Source organism: Passer domesticus, chromosome 11 (assembly GCF_036417665.1).
Source record: "Passer domesticus isolate bPasDom1 chromosome 11, bPasDom1.hap1, whole genome shotgun sequence".
NCBI lineage: Eukaryota > Metazoa > Chordata > Aves > Passeriformes > Passeridae > Passer > Passer domesticus.
In genome coordinates, this window is record NC_087484.1 from 6,467,248 (window position 1) to 6,487,125 (window position 19,878).

Here is a 19,878-nt window from a genome sequence, read left to right on the forward strand (position 1 = left end):
CTTTCTTGCCTCCAGCCCCCTCCTTTGTAACTGACCTGGGCCACAGGAATTTCTTCAAATTCGCTGCTTCAATCAGCTAAATCAGAATAATTGAGACTAAGTGTGGCCAAGGTGAGTGAAACAAGTTGTCACTGGGATAGTAATGTATAGGACGAGACACTTGGAAAACAGATACGGAAAGAGAATTGGAGAAGGAAGTTAAAGGTAAAAAGATCCTGAAGAATAAAGGCTATAAAGTCTACAGACATGCTGGATGGACTAGGAAGGTAGCTGCTGGGAAAGTGGAAGCCTAGGGATGTGGGGTATAACCAATGGCAAAAAAAAAAAAGCTTTTTCAGAACAAAGAAAGTCAGCACAAGAGAGAAAAACATCATGGGATGGAAACCTGGAAGATTCACAGGTTACATTTTGAAGTGCAGACATTGTTATGTATCCGGTACCACAGCCTTCCTGAATGCTTCTTTTTCTCCTGAATATACTGGAAAGAGGGAATTAACAATTGTTAAGGGTGACTTTAAGTATTAAGAAATGCTGCCTTAGAAAACATACCCAAATGTCACTGTGTTCCACACTCAGCTAATCTGCACCTCTGTGTGATGGCTCCAGCTGTCCCCGGCAGCCCCACTCTCTTCCTTTGGACATGGAATGTCCTGGACATGCCTGTGACATGGGAAATCCAGCAAGAGCACTCTCTGTCCGGGTTGTCTCCCTCATTCAACTCAAAATCTGGATGGAGAGCTCAGCTCTGAGCTCTGAGCTCTGGGGAGGTTTTGGAGCAGGTCAGAAACAGAGGTGAATCATTAATGAAGCATCATTAACCATCAGCCTTCCCATACTCTTGTCAGGACATTAACACCAGCTGCCCACTGTCCATTTTCCCCTTGCCCAGACTGAAGGTCACTGCTGGCTGGGTTAGCCTGGTACTACAGCTGGGGCTCCTGAGAGGCTGCAACAAGAGCAGCAATCTGTGTCACTCTGCCCTGCCCCTGTCCATCAGCTGTGGAGCAGCAAAGCTCCCTCACAGGGGCACAAATTCACCCTTTGGTGTTGCTTTTGCTGCTCCTCCATTCAGAGCTGCTGCTGCTGTCAGAGCATTAAATGTTCCCTGAGTGGTGACTGTCTTCTGTTAATGCAGATGCATTTCTTTTGTGAGTTAGCTTAATTGTGTTCTTGGTGTGTGTTTTCTGTTGTGTTTTGGATGCAAACAAGGGTCCTTAGTCCAGTTCTTTTATTATTTTAATACCAGGACTGGAGACCTGCCCTGGATCATCTCCTGAATCAAACAGGAACATCTTAATACAGTAGTTACTTCCACCACTCTGCCTGGGAAACTTCTCCATGCTCTAAGACACCTTAAAGCCAGACTACCCTCCAGTCAGGCTACACTTTACATTAAAAATTCAACAGACTCTTTTATTTACTCTCCCATCCTTCATCACACACCACTTTCCCTGTTTTCTGGCTCATCAAATCCATAAGAGAACATTCTATCACCAGACAGAAGCACAGTCTTATACTAAATAGGTCTTATACCTATTTGGACATAAAATCTAATTGTTGATATTCAGTAAATTCACCTCAAAGTGAACAACTGTCTTCTTGCAGGTTGTCTTTGATGTCTGGCTTCAGCCTCTTCCTTTTCTCATGGGTGATGGTGGGTGGGAGCATTCAAAAAAGGCTGTATTCAGGCATGGGAGAGACCAAATATTTCCCATCACTCAACAGCCACTGACCCATCTGTCCAAGAACTGGCACTGGCTGCTGTGGGTGGCAAGGGGAGAGGGTAACATGTGGGCTAGCAGGAAATCTTTGGGGTTTCCAGAGAACTCCCTTGGGGTTTGAGTGGATCTTCTGGCTGGGAAATACTGGGATAAAGCATCCAGCAGTTTTCAGCATGGACAGTGGGGGATGTGGGTGAATTCACAGAGCTGAGATGGTCAGTGATTGAATCTTTAGGTGAATGTTCAGCTTTTGTTGCCTTCTGATGAATCAGGGTGTCTTTTATGAGGCAAAATTAATGCAAGTGCTTCTCTTTTTACAGTGGCCACACTGCCCAGGAAATGAAATGTCATAAGGGGAAAAAAGCTCATTAGTTTGGTGCTGTAAATGGTTCTCCAAGGTCTCAGAAACCCTGTGATTAACATAAACATAGGCAGAGGCAATTACAAGCAAACACACATATAAAACCCAGCTTTCCATCTAAAAACATGGTCTGCAACATCTCTCTTTGGCTGTTCACAGCTGTGGTGACCTAGAGGTAAGGGACTTTTCCTACCAATCATGACACAATCTGAAGGCAGAGGAAGGAGAGCAGCCAGCCCAGGGTGAAAGTGAGGACAACAGAGTAACACTGGGTATGTAATATAGTCCCCAAGGCACCAGCTAAGGGATTTTGTGATTTACCCTCAGAATTACATCCCTTTTTGGAGCAATTTGAAACAAATGCTACCCTGTTGTGTCTTCTTGACACTGAAATCCTCAATCAGGTGGTTGCGTGTGGACATGCTGATAGTCCTTAGGACAGGGCAGAATAGTTATAATTTTCTAAGAGCTGTCTCAAGTCTTCATCTTGCAATGGCTGAAAAAGTGGACGTCTTGTCAGGTTTTCTAGTGAGTTCCATGAAATCCACCAGCAGGTAATGCTAAAGAAGAGGATGAGAACAAGAGAAGGTGGGAGCAGTGTTACAGCATCACAGACTCCTGTGTTTGTATCAGACTGTGCACTCTTTACTCTGCATCTCTGCCCTTAGCCTTGAGCTATTTACTCAGAATAGACCCAGATATGAGGAATGAGTTGTGTTTTGCAAAAAGCAAAGCTTGGCCTCCTTGTCTGTCACTGTGGCAACCGTGCCAAGAGACAACTGCATTGATGCCACGTTGTGTAAATAGTGCAGGAGACAGAGGTGTCCAGGCAAGGTCAGGCAGAGAGGCCAGAGTCCCACCCAGCACCCTGACTGGCAAAAGTCACCTCAACTACAGCAGTTTGTGGATAGCCTGCCCTATAGGTGTATCCCCCACAGAGTCCTGGCAGTCTGAAAAGCAGCTTGAAGCATCTCTTCTCCACTGTTTTTAAGGTATTTTTGTGACTTTAGGTGCTCCGTCTGTTGAGGCAATAACACAATCCACTCTGCATGCAAGGCTGGCATCCTGCAGTAACGAGTTGCACAGGCTGATTACTTGTTGCATGATAAAAATAAGTTGCCAGCAGCTGACTCTGAGAAGCCATGGGGATAAAAACCAAGAAAAAGTAGTGTTATTTGTTTTCCCAGAAAAGAGAGAGGGCACAGTGAAGGAACACAACTCACAAAGACTTACCCAGCAGGGGAGAAAGGCATGGGAGTTTGACTGACCTGGTGGGGCAGAGCATGCTCATGAAGATTGCAACTTTGGAGGTTGTAAATCCTCCAAAGGCCTTCAAAGAAAGGTCCTGGGGAGTTTGTGTTGTTGCTGGTGCACAAAAGGTTTTTACCTAATGTCTAACCCCTGCCTAAGGGAACCATGGACTTCAGTCACTTATTTGACCTTTGGAGCAGTGCTATGATGTCATCAGTGTTAGAATTTTACACAAAATTAGGTGTGCAATTGTGTGTTAAATAGCGGTAGTTAGCTTGGATTGCTCAACTAACGAAGCAGGCAGCTTTAAAGCTGTCACATATGGACTGCTCCAGGGCACTGGCACTACGAGGGAGCCTGAAATCACTCCGGCTTCACTGGGAACAGAAGCATCCCTTTTCCTCCTCTGGCATCCCCTCAGTGGGACAGACCCCCTCACCCAGCTCCCTGCCCAGCAATTTGCTCTGGAGCTTATAAATCTGGGTCCCTGCCCAGGGAGTCCTGCCCAGGTGTCCCTGTAGGCTCAGAAAGGTGGCAGAAGCTGCAGATGACCTCTAATGTGTGCCCAAGTTTTGCTTAATTAAGAAAAGGCTCTCTAATAGCATTCACCACCATCTCCTGATGGCTCTGGGACCACTCAGGCTGTGGCAGCACAACCAGCCAGGCTCTCCTGTAGTGCATGACATCCTAAAGAGTGCAATGGCATAATTTAAATAAAACATAATTTTATTTTCATCATTAAGGGACTCAGCCTGGAGCAGGCTCAGTCCAGCATGCAATGTGGCCCCTGGGTGGCTGGTCTGACCCCTCCTGCATGGCTTGGAGCAGGAGCACCAGCTGGGTGGTCACTGTGGTGCTGTCTGAGGTGATGTGGGTAAAATCTCATCCAGCAGTGTGAGGATTTGGCTCAGGGTCTTACAAGTGAATTTTCTGACCAATATCACTATCAAAACACTTAGTTGTTGGCTATATTAATTAGATCCCAGCAGATGCTACTTCACCTTCTAAACTATAGTTATTTCAGGGAGGTAGTGCCTCATCTTGTTGTTCATTCCCCAGTACTTAACTACAGTGGTTGTATGGAAAACCAGAATTGTTCTTGGCATTCAGACTGCACTGATCACCACAGAACCAGGGATGGGGCTGGGGGAGATTCCCCTCCTTCCTCCTCCCTTCTTCTGGACCACCTTCTTGTCCAATTTGCTGTTCACCAGTGCAGCAAAAGTCTTCATCAAATATTGCCACCTCTTCTTTTAAGCAACGTCCTTGTCTGCAAGTCCCAGTCCCGAGCCAGCACCTGAGCAGGGCAGCAGGATCCCAGCAGGGAGTAGGTGGCAGTAACACCAGTTTGGCCAGTTTGCCCAGCCAGCTGTCCAACCAGGGTGAGAACTGGGCCTGGGGCTGTGTCATGGCTCCTGTGCTGGGGGCTCTGGGCTGACTCCAGCTGGAATGCCCAGTCCCTCAGCACCCATCAGCCTGTCTGCACACTGATGGATTTTGGCTCCTGTCCATGTCAGTCTTCCCTTGCAGCCACCTCTACAGTATTTAAGTATTCTCCTGGTTCACCACTATGCAAATATTGAAATTAGCCCTTTGCATGACTATGGAGACAGTGACATTAGAGATTTTCTCAGATCGTGTGCCTTCTCTGCTGACAGCATCAGCCATCAGGTTTATTTTTCAGTGAGCTAAAGAATGGCCCCCAGTGTATGAAAACTTCACAATGAACTATTTGGTTTCTGGATTTTTTTTTCCCCTTCAGCTTGTATCTGAATGCATTAAAAACAGAAAATGTTGTGCTGTGAAAGAATGCAAAATGCAGCCTTCACAGGAATGGCCCAATTCTCAGAATTCAAGATTTTTAACTGAGCCTCACTAAAACCAGAAGAAATTAAGAGGGGAGCCATAGCCCCACTAGCAGGTCCAGTGTGGCCTGAGACCCTGAGAGAATGCAACAGAGCTCATGACCTGAAGTGAAGCAAGGAAGTCCTTGGGCAAGGATCTAACTGGCCTCAGGACAGTAATTTCTCCATGGGAAAAGATATCTTTGTCATATCAGTTACATTTCCACAAAATGCTGCATTTACATCTCATACATCTCATACTGCCCTGTTCAGACACCTTCCCTGAGAGCCTCACCCTGCAGGGAGCTGCAGAACAACCAAAAACCTGTAATGAGTGTGGATGTGCTGAAACAATTGCCATTTTGTCCCCAAAAAAATACTGCCATAAGAACACTGGACACAGCTATTACCTTTTATTGAACTATTGATGATTTCTTGCCCATGGTATGAACCCTTTGCAGCATGGAGCAGAGCTAAGCCTGACCAGCCAGCCTCACCCTTTGCCAGTGGGGCTAATGGGGTTTATTCTCCATTCCAACACACTGGTCTCTCATCCCCATTATTTTACATCTCACCTCAAGTTAAAAAATGTCCATCCTCAGAGCACAGGGGGCATGGCCACGGGAGATCTGGCACACTGGATATTCCGTGCTCTGCCATGTTGGATGGACAGTGACAAAAATTATCCCTCTTCCCCCAGGTCCTTCCATCGTCCCACTGCAGCGAGCAGAGCCAACACTGGGCAACCCTCTAAAATGTTTATTTGGACCAGTGGCCGGGGATCTACATCTTACAGACATGATGAGAAAAGGTAAAGGCACCTGTGCTGATTGTCTCTTATGGGTTTGCATATTTGTGAGTGTGGCTTCTCCCCAGTGGTGGCACTGGAGAAGTGAGGGATGCAGAGGGTGCTCTCCCTGTGCCCACAGCCCTGCTCCACCAGGAGCAGCCCAGGGGTGCCAGGGTTACTGTGCCAAGCCAAAGCAGAGCCAGGGGGCAATGCCAGGGCCATGGCCAAAGTCTTCCTAGCTCTCAGACATCAGCAGCACACCATGACCATCTCTGATTCAGGTTTAAGAGCACACTAACCCCCAGCCACAGGTGTGCAGCCCCAGCCCCTGGGAAGCCTTCATGCTTTTTGCAGGTGTCCTGCCTCCAGCCACCAGCCACGCTGTCCCCCAGGCAGATCACTGCCCCACAGAGTGTTGCATGTCACCATGATATTTTCTGAAAAATCCCTTCACCCAGGATTTTCTCCTGGGAAGCTGAGAAGCTTCAGCTTCTCCCTGTTTTGCTGCTTTGGAATGTGGTTTTGGAACTTCCCAGCACGTGATTTTTTTAATTTAATGATCAATCCTGGTCCAGCTGTGTCACGACTCTCTGAGTCAGTCACAAGTGTTTATTATTCATTCTTTCTAGCCTTCTGATGTATCCTTTTTCTACCTTTTAGTATAGTTTCAGTACATTTTTTTTAGTATTATATAATATCGTAATATAATAAATTAACCTTCTAAGAACATGGAGTCAGATTCATCTCTTCCCTCGTCCTGGGGACCCCCGCAAAGACCACAGCTGCACACCTGAATGATGTATCCAGCTGCCAGAGATGATTTCTGGTTATACAGGTGCAGGTGTGAGGATGAGCCTGTGTGCATACATTGCACAGTAGCTGGGGGCTGTTCAGCTGCCTGAAAGAGAGCTGGTGGCTCACCAGCCCACTGGAGTGGTGTTGCTGGAGGGAACAGGCTCAAGGAGACAGAGGAATAAATGAGTTACTGGATCTCCCAGGAGCAGGGAAATGTGCCAAAGAGAAGGGAAAGGAAGGGGAGGTTTGAAGTCCACAGACAAAGGCAGTGCTCAGTTGGGAACAAAAGAAGTTAAATATCAATGATGAAATAATAATTGTCAGTAATACTCAGACTCATCCTTCCAAAATCCCTCTCCTTTGTAGTAGGATTTGCTGGACAGCTTGTCTTGTCACAACAAGGACACATTTGCCTTTCTTTTCTTTCCTCTGCCCCTTTCCACCTCTCCTTCAGTTCCTCTTGCAGTCACTATTAAATGTAATCACAAAAAATCACACTCCAGTAAAACAAAGCCAGATATCAATGTATCTACAGTGCCAATTAGCAAAACACACTCTTCAGTAATTCTAATGAGACGTTACTGTTGGCATCTGCTTGGGAATCTGCACTCCTGAATTCTGGCAGCAGAGCTGCCCTCAGGACCCTGAGATTCTTAGGAGAATTGGCTGATTCTCAGAATGTTTCTGCAAAGGTTGCATAGGTGTTCAGCTCTTTGGATTATCTGATCCCAAACAGATATTTTGAAGACAAAAAGACCAGCTTTGCAGCATGAACTTTCATTGGAGCTGGTTGTCTAAATGCTTCCTGTACTTCTGCCAGTCTCTTCTTTAATTGAATTTTCCCCAGGCTAATGTCCTTCTGCATTAGAACACTGTCATGGTCCAGGGTTGGACACCTGAAGGAGATATCTGCCCACACTTTGGGCTGGCTGGAAGCTCCTGATTAGCACAGCCTTTGACTCTCACCATGCCTTGGAGCTGGGCTTATTAACTTGGGCTGAGGGCTCACCAGAGTCTGGTCAGTGCAAATCCAGGCAGAGCTCATTCCTGCCTGCCTGCAGAGACAGGGAATAGGGAGCAGGATCTCTGTGCCTACACACCAGCCGTGGTAAATTCAGATATCTTGAAGCCTTGGGGTGGGTTTATTTCCCAAGAGGTTCTGTAGAGCTCTACAGAAGGACTTCTTTGTGCCTTGTGAGTGATTAATAAAATTCAGGAGGGAAAGGGAGGAAAAGCTGGAAATAAGAGAGTGCTGATGGCAGCCTGAGGACTGCAGAGGAGAGGTGTGAATACAGAGCAAGTGCTGTTAGTGGGAGAATCTCATCCTCCAGTGTCTGGCAGTGATTTTAACACATGTAAGGTCACCAGTGCCATCATTACATCAAACAGGTGGTGCCTTTCGAGAAATTACTCACCTTAAATGACCCTTCCCCAAGAATTTTGTCCTTTAAACTTCAGACAGGAAGATTGTCACATGGATCAGCGAGCTTGTCACCCAACATGTGCTACAACCACAGACTTTTGAGGGGTGGCACCACAATATTAACTGTGCTGCAATGAGCCACTTGCTCTAAAGGAATCAGGCATCTCTGAGGCACTTCTTTTGCAGGATCAGCCCCACAATATCTGTATTTCATTGCTGTTTTAGCCATCAGCAATTCCTCAGCTGCCACATTTTATGCTTTGGAAAACTAGTCGAGCCTTCATTCTTTCTCAGTTGTCAAAGAGGTTCTCCACACCATTGCAACCATTGGAAAAACAAAGCACTGGCTTGGTTTGGTGTGGTTTGGTTTGGTTCAGTTTTGTCCAGCCTGGTGAGAAAGAGGGAAGAAATTGAGTGAACAAATCTGTTAATATCTATAAGAATCCACCTACAGCCATCACTGAGTCTGTTCTGAGGCCTCCAGAGATATTTCCTGTTGCCATAGGTCTATTAGCAAAAACTGGTGCAGCCAAATATACCTGTAAAGAAAAATGTAAAGAAGGTGGCTTCTGAGCAGAAAAATCCCTGAACACAGGGAATTCTGCAGATAAGACGCAGGAGTAATTTCTGACCATTGCATTCAAGGATTTCTGATATCAGTAAACACCTCACCATGAGGTAATTTGAGTGACATCTGCATAACAACTGTGATATCAGAGCAGGGAATGTGAATTCAAAGTCATTCTGAATTATTCAGGCAGGCATCCTTGTCTGACTGCGTGGTGCCAGAGGAGGCAACGTCCCCCTCAGTGTCACACCATGGTTCCTCTGCAAGGGGAGGGCTTTGAAGGTAGGTAATCTGTGTTTATTTGAAATAAATAAAGTAATCACAGGTGCCTGGTTATTCCAGCTTTCCCATGAGGACACTTGGCACTCTTTACAGAGCTCTTAGTGCTGCTTGTTCTGGAGCAGGAGGTGCAGAAGGACCTGCTGACCACATTGAGGGGGATCCCTGCACTGCTGCTGTGCAGGGACACGGAGAGGGAAATCTGCCTGTCCCCAGCAGAGATCTCCCCTCTGGCACCTGAGCCTGGGGAGACCAGGCAGTCTTTATTCTCAGAGCAACTTGGAAGAAAGGACAGGGAAATTTAGCAGGGGAGAACTTCAGTTTGGAAAATATCAAGGGCACAAAGACCTCTTGTCCTTGGGAATTGCTTCCTATTAAATGCCTTTGCAGAGGTCAGGGAGACCCCGTGTTCTGACAGCTGGGGCCTCTTTAAAAACCAACAGCCCCCCCGGATGGCATATGGGGAGTTATCCCAGGGAACCACAAGGATTAGACGGAGTCACTTCATGAGCAGTGCCTGGGATGCAGCAACCTGTACTCAAACACAGCCCAGCAGGCAGCTGGCTGTGGCTGTGCAGCTCTGGGATCCAAAATCAGCCAGCTAAGCAGGGCATCATTCCAGCTGACCGAGCAGAGGGAGGCCCCTGAGCTGTGCCAAAAGTTCACAGGTACACGAAGCCGCCCACCCCACAGAGCTGCACGCTCATGGGCAGGGCACTGCTGCTGCCCCGCTGAGGGAGGTGCTGAGACTGCTCTGCTCTGGCCAAATGCTGGCCAAAACATATTGTGTTCCCCAAACCAGGGCTCTCAGGGGCAGAAATGTGGAGTTCTGTAGCAGCAGACATTCCCAGTATCACGCAAAGAGAATTGGCACCTCTCCAGTGCAGGCACAAGAGTGAGGAGGAGGAGGATGAGGAAGGGTTGGTCAGTGCTGTCTCCTGGGCTGTGGCAGGACTGCTGTCATGGGCTGGCATGTGCCACACCACCACCTATCCCAGCAGGGCCACCAGGCTGACTCCTGGCAGGGATTCAGGGGCAAAAAGAGCCCAGTGAGGTGCACCAGGCTATCACTTTGCTGTTGTTCGGCGCTTTGAAAAGCGAATATTTACAAAGGAGCAATGGAAGATGTGCTCCAAGCCTGACCTCTGAGGCAGAGCTTTCTTTAGTTTTATTTCCTACAATAGGTGAGCTTGGAGGATGAACCTGGCAGGTGGTCACTGTCACCTTTGCCAGGTAACTCATTTTCACTACACACCCTTCAGTCCCTCCTTTTTGTTACCTCTGATGGTGTGTTCCTTGGCTAAAGCCATGCAAAGCACTTGTAACCAATCTCAATTAGTAATTTGTTTTCAAATTGTCCATTTGTATCCCTTTTATGTCCAATGACATCAGTGAGTGATTGCACTGGGCCTGTTTTATGCCCACACGTTGACATAAGTTATGCTGTGTGATCGTTTAATGTGCTGGAACTGCATGACAATCTCTGCCTTCCTGCCTGCTTCCATCTGGGAGCAATGCAAATCCTAATGGCAGCAGTTAAATACAGTTTGATAAATAATAATAGAAGAGTAGCATTAGATTATTACTCTACATTACTTCTTTGAATGCAATTGCATCTGCCAGTTTACAATATATATTTTTTTCCAAACAGCAGATGAAACCTTGACAGGCTGAATTACCATTTCATTTCCAAATAGGAAAATACTGACAAGCTCTAAAGGATGGTTTTGAAGAGAAACCATGGACACCTAAAGATGTAAACTACAGCTGGATAAAAAAAAACCTCAAGGGTTGTTGGGTACAGGAGACTATTGACTGCAGTACTGTCTAAGCAAGATTTTTGCTATAAAACCCCACACCATATGTGCTTTTCCTGGCTATGACTCATCATCTAAACAGAAATTCAATTCCAGTCTCAGAGAGTCTATGATTAAACATATTTTTTGCTGTTGCTTCTACTGTGTTTATGTATGATTTCACATCTGTCTTATCTCTATTTCTTTACCCTCAATAGCCAACGTAAGTTCTCTGGTTGACCTGACTCAGTGATTTTTATTTTTTTTTTCCCCACGGGTGAGTGAAACTTGGTGGCTTCAGCTGAAAGGAGTGGTGGGTTTGCTAGAGGCCAAAGTGACGTTGATGTTGCTCACCTGCCATTTTGCAGACAGTGGAAGAGGAACTTCTCCCACGTGTACTACTGTGTCCATGTTATGGTGGTGCCAGGGCTCAGAGGTGCGCGGTTCACATGCTTCGGGTGCTGCCTGGATGATTCTAAAGAGCCATAACAGAAAGCACAGGAGATTTTGACCAGCCTCAGGTCTGTAAGTACATTTTAAACCCACAAAGTTTGAGTGTGTTTGAAATGTACTCAAATATTTCCTTCTCCACCATTGTGTCCTCATGACCCATTGAATCATCAAAGGCTCGGAGATGAAAGAAGGACTTATGGTTAGAAAATGCAAAGGACTCTCTGCTGAAGGGGGAATGGTTTGTTGTATCTTCTTTTTCTCTTTTTTTTTTCTTTTTTTTTTTTTTTTAATCCCAGAACAAATAGCTCTGGTGGATAATTCTCTGTGAGGGCTTTCACTGTAATGAGTAACTGGACTTCCAAAAAGCTGTTTTATGAATAAAGTAAATAAGCTCCCAATCAAAAAAAAAAACCCACAGAAATCAATTGCAAAATCCCCATAGTGTTTCATAAGATTTGAGTCACACTCTGGGCGGGAAATTGCCCAAACCAATAGCCTGTAGTGAATCAAAAGAGAGCATGGTCCTTTCAGATAATATTAACGATGACTTTCTTCAGGCTGTTTCCTACATGTGGTAACATAAGACTTGTTACCCTATTCAGATGGAGAAAAGACACCTCATACACCTGGATATCTTCTGGTGGCCTGAGATGGCACTGGCAGGTCAAATGCACCTCTGGGATAATTCTACTGAGCCAAAGAGGCTGTACCAAAAAGTGTTTACTGAGCTGGCACAAGTGTCTAATATTTGTATTTGCTGTAAGGGGTTTTCACCTTTTCAGAAATGGCTGTAATTTGTTTTGGAGATGAATAACTTTCCACCAGGTCAGAGTGAATCTGTTGGAAAAGGACACCAGAGGACCTTTAAGCCTTTCTCTCCCATGAGATGGGTATGGAGGTGGAAGTGCCCACCCTGTAGAGGCTGCATTGATGATTAAACATGAACTTCACATAAGAATGTATTATTTTCAACCTCAGAAATATTTACCAAAAAATCAGGGATCACGACCTACTGGACAAAAGGAAAACAGTGACAGCCCTGAAAGCTGGAGAGGACCGGGCCATTCTGCTGGGGCTGGCCATGATGGTGTGCTCTATCATGATGTACTTCCTGCTGGGAATCACGCTGCTGCGCTCCTACATGCAAAGGTAACTCCATGGCTGGCCCTGCTCTCACACCCCCTGCTGCAGCTGACTTCATCTGGCTTGTTCTTTTGGTGTTTTATTAAAGGTTTTGATTGTTCATGTGGTCAGCACAGGTCTAACTCTGCACTTCCTTACCTCAGTGTAAATTAGGCACAGCCACAGTGAAAACAATTTGAGTAATACTGGCATAAAGTGAGGGAAGAATTGGAACTGTTTGACAAAATCTCAATCCACAGGCTTTAGACTTGGCACAGTTTAACACCAGTATAATATCCATATCAGCTGGCCTGCAGTCTGCTGAACCATGTAAGCTTCTCAGGGCTGCTCCTGCAAAGCCCAGACTCAGGACAAAAGAGCAAAAAACATTTTGCATCCTTGAGAAACAGTCCACTTCTAAATGAAAGATGGAGAATTAATTTGGGAAAGAAATCAAGCTCTTTGTAGCACGTAGTTTTCCATGTCGGTTATTGCTTTCATTTTAACAAGTGAAATCCTTATGAAAGATAGTAATTTGCTGAAAGCAAAAGACCATCTTCCATCATTCCTGCACTGCACTTAATTTTTCTGAGGCTGTCTCTGGCTTCCTCCTCTGCCACCGAGCAGAGAGCTTGGCCTGTGATTCATTAACAACATTTGTAATCAGTTTTCAAGCATCAGCCCTATTTAAAACCCAGCACAGACTGCAGTAAGACTGTCAGTGGTGGGTTTTTCCTGCCCTGATTGGTGGAGTTAAGAGAATGAAAAATGTGTAACTGGGGATCAAAATATTAGTCTGCCATGCCCCAAACCACGCTAAGGCAGGGGCACATACCTGGAACATTTTGGGTTAAACACCAGAGGCTTCTTCTTTAGGCACAGCAAGAAGTGCCTGGAGCTAACTGGTGTGAGCATCCTCAGTTATACTGGTGCACCTGCATGAGGATATTCCCTCTTGACCCTGCAGTGATAAGGAATACAGATGAGGATGAGCTGTACTAATTTGCAAGCATCTTATTTATGTGATAAAGTTATTTGTCCCTTTTTAAATCAAGGCAAAATTTTGATTTTGAAAACTGAGATCAAGGCCTGTTAAGTATCCAAGAGCATTTGCTATTCCAAATTGCTCTCCCTGATCTTTCAGCAATATCAGGGTCAGTTGCAGAGGCTGCTAAGGTCAAAATTGCTCACGTGGAAAAAATTGATTTATAGTATATGATATGTGAAAAAAAATTGCTAGATGATATCAAAACACCTCCAAAGTATCAACTATTCCATCTTCACAAGTCTGTGGTAGGTAGGTGTTACTTTATTAACCCCCTGCATGAATAAAACAGCAGCCAGAAAGGTGAAAGTGAGGAGAAGACAACCCAGGAGCCTTTGCTGTCACTTTTTTCCACACAGACAGATTTCCTCAGGGGTTATTCTCCTTTACAGCAATACCTCTCCAACAAATACTGCCTTGGAGGGTGAAAAAAGCTCTTTCATTCAATTTCCCCCCAGAAAACATAGCATAATTTAATATAAATGTAAAACTGAATATACAAGCAGAATTACTGCTTAAGTAAAACAGCAATGGAATTAGTCAGAGATCTTTTTTTGCTATGCAAAGCCCCTCATGGGTTTTTTGAGGAGCAAGCAGACCCTCACCCCCTTTGTGGCAGGGCAAGACAGCCACCTTGGGGTGAGCTGAGGGGCCGAGCACCATTAAAGGGGAGCCCTGGGTGAAACCTCCCCCAGCCCACAAAGGGCTTTTTGCAGAGCCCTCAGTGTGCCCTTTCCCCAAGGGAAACACAGCTGTAGGTTTTTAAATAAGTGCCAGTGAACATTGCTAGTGCACAGCCAGGCTCCATCGTTCCAGTTCTAGCCTCTGGTGAATTGGAGATGAGATTAAATCCTCCAGAAAAGTTACAACCACTGACTTAACTCAGAGGAAACCGAGCAAGCTGCCACTAGGAAAAGCTCTCCTATAGGCAGGGCTGCAGGAGAGAGCTCCTATGTCTTCATGTATATGAGAATCCATACTCTGCTAATTCAAAATTGTCCTCCCAGCCTTTACTTTAAATTGACCTGGACTTTGAGTTAACCCTCAAGTCTTAGCTCAGGTGTCTTGTCATGCAGCACCGTGTGTGTTGTGCTCTCCCCAGCACAGGCTGCTCAGTTTCCTTCTCTCTCTGCTGACACCCTTTCAAATACACCTTCCCCAGCATCAAAGTTCCAGTTCACTTTCCATTTATACACAGGCATAAGTGAATAGGGTAATTTTGTAATTGATTTTGGGTAATTTTGTGCCCAAAGGCTAGATTTTGGGTGCTACAGGATGAAACTGTCTGTGATGTGTGACATGAGGCAGCCCAGGCTTTGCTGCAACACGTAGCCTCTCCTGCAAGATGCCCCCAGTATATCTCTGATGGGAATCCTGAGATGGCTTTAGTGCTTATTTGCCTATTCTTGCCATGCTCTAATGTCTCTTTTTTTTTTATTTCCTGCTTAGTGTCTGGACAGAAGAGACTCAATGCTCGCTTCTCAATGCATCCATCACAGAAACCTTTAACTGCTCATTTAACTGCGGGCCAGAGTGCTGGAAAATCTCTCAGTACCCCTGCCTGCAGGTGTATGTTAATCTCACCTCTTCTGGCCAGAAGCTTCTACTCTACCACACCGAGGAAACAATGAAAATTAATTCTGAGGTAGGAGCACAGAATAAAATTTGTTCCTAAATGGGTTTCTGGAGGGCTTCTCATCTCATTACATCCATTCCTCACTTTAAAGCGATATAAGGCTTCCAGCTTCTTCTTCACTGATAAATACAGAGCACAGAAAGCAGAAATCAGTGCTCACATGTCTGGAGAGGGGCAACTTTCTGCCTCCATCCATCCCACACGGGGTGCTGTGCCCCAAGGGCTGGAGCCTCCCTCATCCTTTTCAAGAGCTTTACAGGAGCAGGGGATCACCGAGCACTTGTCACACTGATATTCTCATCGAGCCCTGTACAAGTCACTTCCCACCCAGGAATGGCTCCCCACGACAGTGAACACCCCTAGAAATGTGCAGGGAGCATCCATGTGGCAGTGGGAATGGAAATGGCACCATTTCTGCAGGGGGTGGGGAGAGAGGAGAGCCCATCTCCACCTCTGGTGACAAACTCTGAGCCTGAGCAGCTCCCCTGGGCTCAGCCACTGCACTCACCCTGCAAAGACCCCAAAAGTTTGCTGGGTGGGGGGTGCCAAGGTAAAAGCAGCAGCATAAACATAAAAGGCCTGGCTTTGGGGTGTCAGTAAGATAAAGAGTCTTTACAGCACAGCTGCTCTGATTCCAGACATTGAGCTAAGGGAATTATTTTGAGCAAGCCTGAAGAATTTCGTTCCTGCTTCTGCAGGTACAAGTTCCAGCATTACCCCATGCAGGTGGGATGGAGAGAGCTCCTGTCTGGAGGCTGAAGGGAGGCAGCAGATGCAGAGAAGGCAGCAGCAGCACAGCTGTGGACCTGCCATGGGCCGTGCATCACCCCCTGCCTTCCACAGGGAAAGGAGAGCTGGGAACAGGGAAATGCCCCTCTCCCCACCTCCCTTTCTTTATATTAACAACTCCTGTCTCCCTGAGAGTGCAAACTGGAGGGAGCTGGGACACAGTGGGATGATTAGACTTACAGGTGCCAGATTTCCTTTAACTGCTTGGTTATCCAAGGTCACTGAGCCCCAAACTTGGCAAAGCACACCTAGAACAGCAGATCCCTGGATCAGGCTGCTGACAAAGTAACCTATTGTGTTTCTATTTATGGCATCTGTTCAGTAGAACAAATTAATCCTGCATATTAAGATGAAGTGATATTAAAATTAGTCAAAGTATGGCATGGTTGCACTAGGCTGCTGATTCTGCTGGATAATTAACTCTCGTGGCTGGGAGATGGAGTCCTCTGGCTCTGAAGTGTGAAATGGAGAAGTTTCCCCTTTTCCCCCTCCACTCTGGCATCAGTGCAGGAAGAGGCACTCACTGTCCATGAAGCCTGAGGCAGGACAGACCTCACTTCCTGCTGAGGCAAAAGCAAAACCGTGATGTTCATGCCTCAATTTGATTAAAAGAGATCAGATAAATCTCTATGCTCCACTGACTCAAATAAATAAAGAGATTCAGCATAAATCTCCACATTCTTTTATTGATCATTTTTGCTTACTGAAATGGACTTTGAAATTCTCCCAGATGCCACCTCCTCTTAATTTAGTGTAGGCACAGTTAATACTTCTCCAGCCCAAGGTTGTTTTACAGGTTAAGCTCTGCTCTCAGGAGGATTCCTAGGTTTTCCTGACATGCTGCTGGCTATGTGACCTGAATACAAAAGCAGTTTTGAGAGGAAGTTTGCAATGTCTATAAAATACCTGTCTTCTTGCTCATGGCTCAGATCAGCAGAGTTTTCCAAGCTCAAATCAACACAACCAACCTCAGCACTCCAGATGTGATTTTCCTCTTCCCTGGCCAGAAAGCATCTCCATGCAGCAGGGATGACTGCTGATGCTCCAGCTGGGTGCTAACCTGTCCCTCTCCATCCATTTACTCACATTTGTGTTCTTTGTCTTTACCTTTGCCAAATAAACAAAAAATGACCCCATGCCAGGCTCACTGAGCTCTGACTTTACTGGGGAACAACACAGGACACAGTCCTGACACTTTCAAAAGGTGACACCCCTCCACCAACCTCTCTGCTTTGCTGAGCACCACACACAGGGACAGAGCAGCACCTGGAGCCTGCCTCTCTCTTCTCCCCACCAGCCAAAATCCACTCTGATTTTAAATAATGGTTTATCCAGGAGAATTGCTGTCTAACCTGGCTGTCAGCTCGGAGGGTGGAGTAAGGAGTAGGTACAATTTATACTGAGATCTACAGCATGCTGCTGCCAGCCTCTGGTGGGAACCAGTGGGAAGTCAGTGGATATCTGTCAAGCTGCTCAAGTCTTTCCAAGAAAAGCACATAAGATTTTTTTTTTTCTGGCTTTTCATTGCTCTTGCTGTGCTTACTTTATCTCCAGCCTTTAGGACAAGCCCAGCCCCTTGTCAATACCACAGGCAAAACAGTTTAAATGCTTCCATGGCTTCACTTTCCTTCCTCAGCTGCCAAAGGCTCTAACGGCCTCTGCAAGAGATAAATCAGCCACAGAGCCAGGCTGTCACCATGAGGAAGGGCTGTGGTAGTTAAAGCAATTAGAGAGGCCCCATTTTGATCTCACATTATGTAATTTTGACTCTTTTCATGTCATTGGAGCTGCTGCTGATTTGTATTGGCTCTCCGTTAGTGAGATAACGAGAAGGATTTAATCACCAAAATCAGCTGTAACTGCCTGGGACTCAGAAATGATGTGGATTCTCAGGGTTTCTCACTGAAGACTCAGGTGTTTATAATCCAGGAAGGAGTTTGCCTGGAGCAGGGAGGGGAAGCAGAGGTGTTCAGCTGTGGATTCCAGTAAGGAACTGGAGAATTCCATCTGGAGGAATCAATTCAGGCCAATTCAGACACAGGATTCCTCCTTCAATCCTTCTCTGAACCTGTTGCACTTTCCCATAGAGGTGTAAATTGACATCCTGACCACTTTCTCACAAAGATTGCCACAGCACATCCTGTCTAGGTTTCCAGGCTCAGCTTGGACACCAATCCCAGCCACAGACATATGATGAGAGTTGTGTATTTCACTGCCCAGCCTGAACTGGGGGCTTTTCTGGCAATGGCCTTTTTAGTGTATCTTCACTGATTCAAGGGAAACTGCCTCCAGCTCTCCTGGAGAAATTGTGTGATCTCCATCCTTGGAGATATTCATAACCTGACTGGACAAGTCCCTGAGCAGCTCTGCACTGAGCAGGGTACTGGACTGGATGTGTCCAGAGGTAGCTCAGACAGAATACCTACCCAGTGCTTTATGTTAGGAAAGTAGAGATGAAAACTTTAATCACAACTTCTATTTGTAACTGTCTGATAGATCCTTCTTGTGCTCAGATTGCAAGGAACACAAGAATCACCTTTCTTATGCTGTATCACAGAATCTTTGCCTGAGGTAGAGCACCAGACATTGTTTACTTGCAGATTTTCAATGTTTGACAATGCAGATGTGCCAAAAAACAGCATAGATATAATTGTCTACATTCACAGGTACAGCATAACAGTTGCACATATAAAATTCCTTACCAGGCATTGGAGAAAACTATTGAAAATTTAAACTATGGAAAGCAAAGACAGCATCAATACAATAACAATCCTGTTACTGAGTCTTCCTACTTGTTTGCCAAACACCTATGAAAAACAGCCCTGGGATCTCACTGGGAAAGCTGAGATGCTGAAGGAGGCCAGGAGCACCCCACAACCAAAATTTGATGTCCTTGTGCTGAGGACCAAAGCTAAGATCAAGATGTTTCCAGGGTCTCAGGAGAACCAGAGTGAGGCAGACGGCACACAAAGGGCACACACACCTTGGAGAGCATCTGGGAGACCACAGCCTGGAGAGAGATGGCTTCAGCACAGGGAGTCTGGATGAGAGGCAAAATAATTCAGCTTCCCTTGCACAGCTGCACTGCAGTTTCATGCTCCCAGACCCTCCATCATGGGCAGCCCAACAGAGCTGGGGCTCTGTGCCTGCAGTGCAGGGAGCAGCTCAAGTTCTGCTTCAGGTGCCTCCTGAGAGCACTTGGACAGTACTTGGACTCACTGCACTCTTGGGATATTTCTGTAAACTTAGAGCCCAGGAATCTTTCATCCTTTCGGCTTCTACATATCTTCTGCTTTCTGTCAATGGGAAGTTGTACTTTGCAAAAGTAGCCAAGTTCTTATTTAATCACTTCATTCAGGATACTTCATGGGAATTCCAGAAACAGAAATGAATAGCAAAAAAAAACAACAAGAAAAAAAAAAATTCCCCCAAAAAAAAAAACCACAACACAAACCCATTTGAACTGGAAATATTGCTGTTATGACAGTAATAATTTACTAAGGGAAAATGAGGAATGCTTCACTGAAAAATTCCCCCTACTCAGTAGATTATGATCTATTAAAGACTCGTGGGCACTGGAAGAGGGCTCGTGACTTTGGACATTTAAGACAAATTTGGTCAGAGTACAAGAGAATGTCCTATAGGGAGCAGACACGCACCAGCAGCAAGATGGATGAGATCTTAATGCTCTGATATTTTTCATCTCTAATTTCTAGAGCTCTATGAAATATTCATGATGGCAGTGTGGCCACACTCCACCATTAATGCTCCAGTCTGCTGAAGCCAGACAATCTCTCTGCCACGATTCAAATCATATTCTGTGTTAATAACTTGCCAATGAATCAATCAAATCCTATTATGAGGTTAATCCTTTGATCATAATTAGGATTAGAGATTTGTTGCAGTATGTTTAAAAAAAGAATTCACGACACATCACAAAAAAGAACAGAGGGACGTTTAGAAAGTATGTACATTAAAACAAAAATAATCAAAACCCATGGGTCG

General features: G+C 45.7%; 1 protein-coding gene across 9 annotated transcripts in view; it reads left to right on the forward strand.

Annotated features, from left to right (window-relative positions):
• LOC135278667 (calcium-activated potassium channel subunit beta-2) overlaps window positions 1-19,878 on the forward strand; it is a 136,640-nt gene that overhangs the window by 113,436 nt on the left and 3,326 nt on the right. For 5 of the 9 annotated variants that reach the window (XM_064385307.1, XM_064385303.1, XM_064385309.1 and 2 more), the window contains 3 exons: window positions 5,878-5,988; window positions 12,260-12,430; window positions 14,898-15,093. In XM_064385307.1, the coding sequence (XP_064241377.1) occupies window positions 5,878-5,988; window positions 12,260-12,430; window positions 14,898-15,093 (478 nt within the window). The remainder of the gene's footprint in view (window positions 1-5,877; window positions 5,989-12,259; window positions 12,431-14,897; window positions 15,094-19,878) is intronic. The other 4 variants (XM_064385308.1, XM_064385310.1, XM_064385305.1 and 1 more) reach the window with 1 other exon arrangement.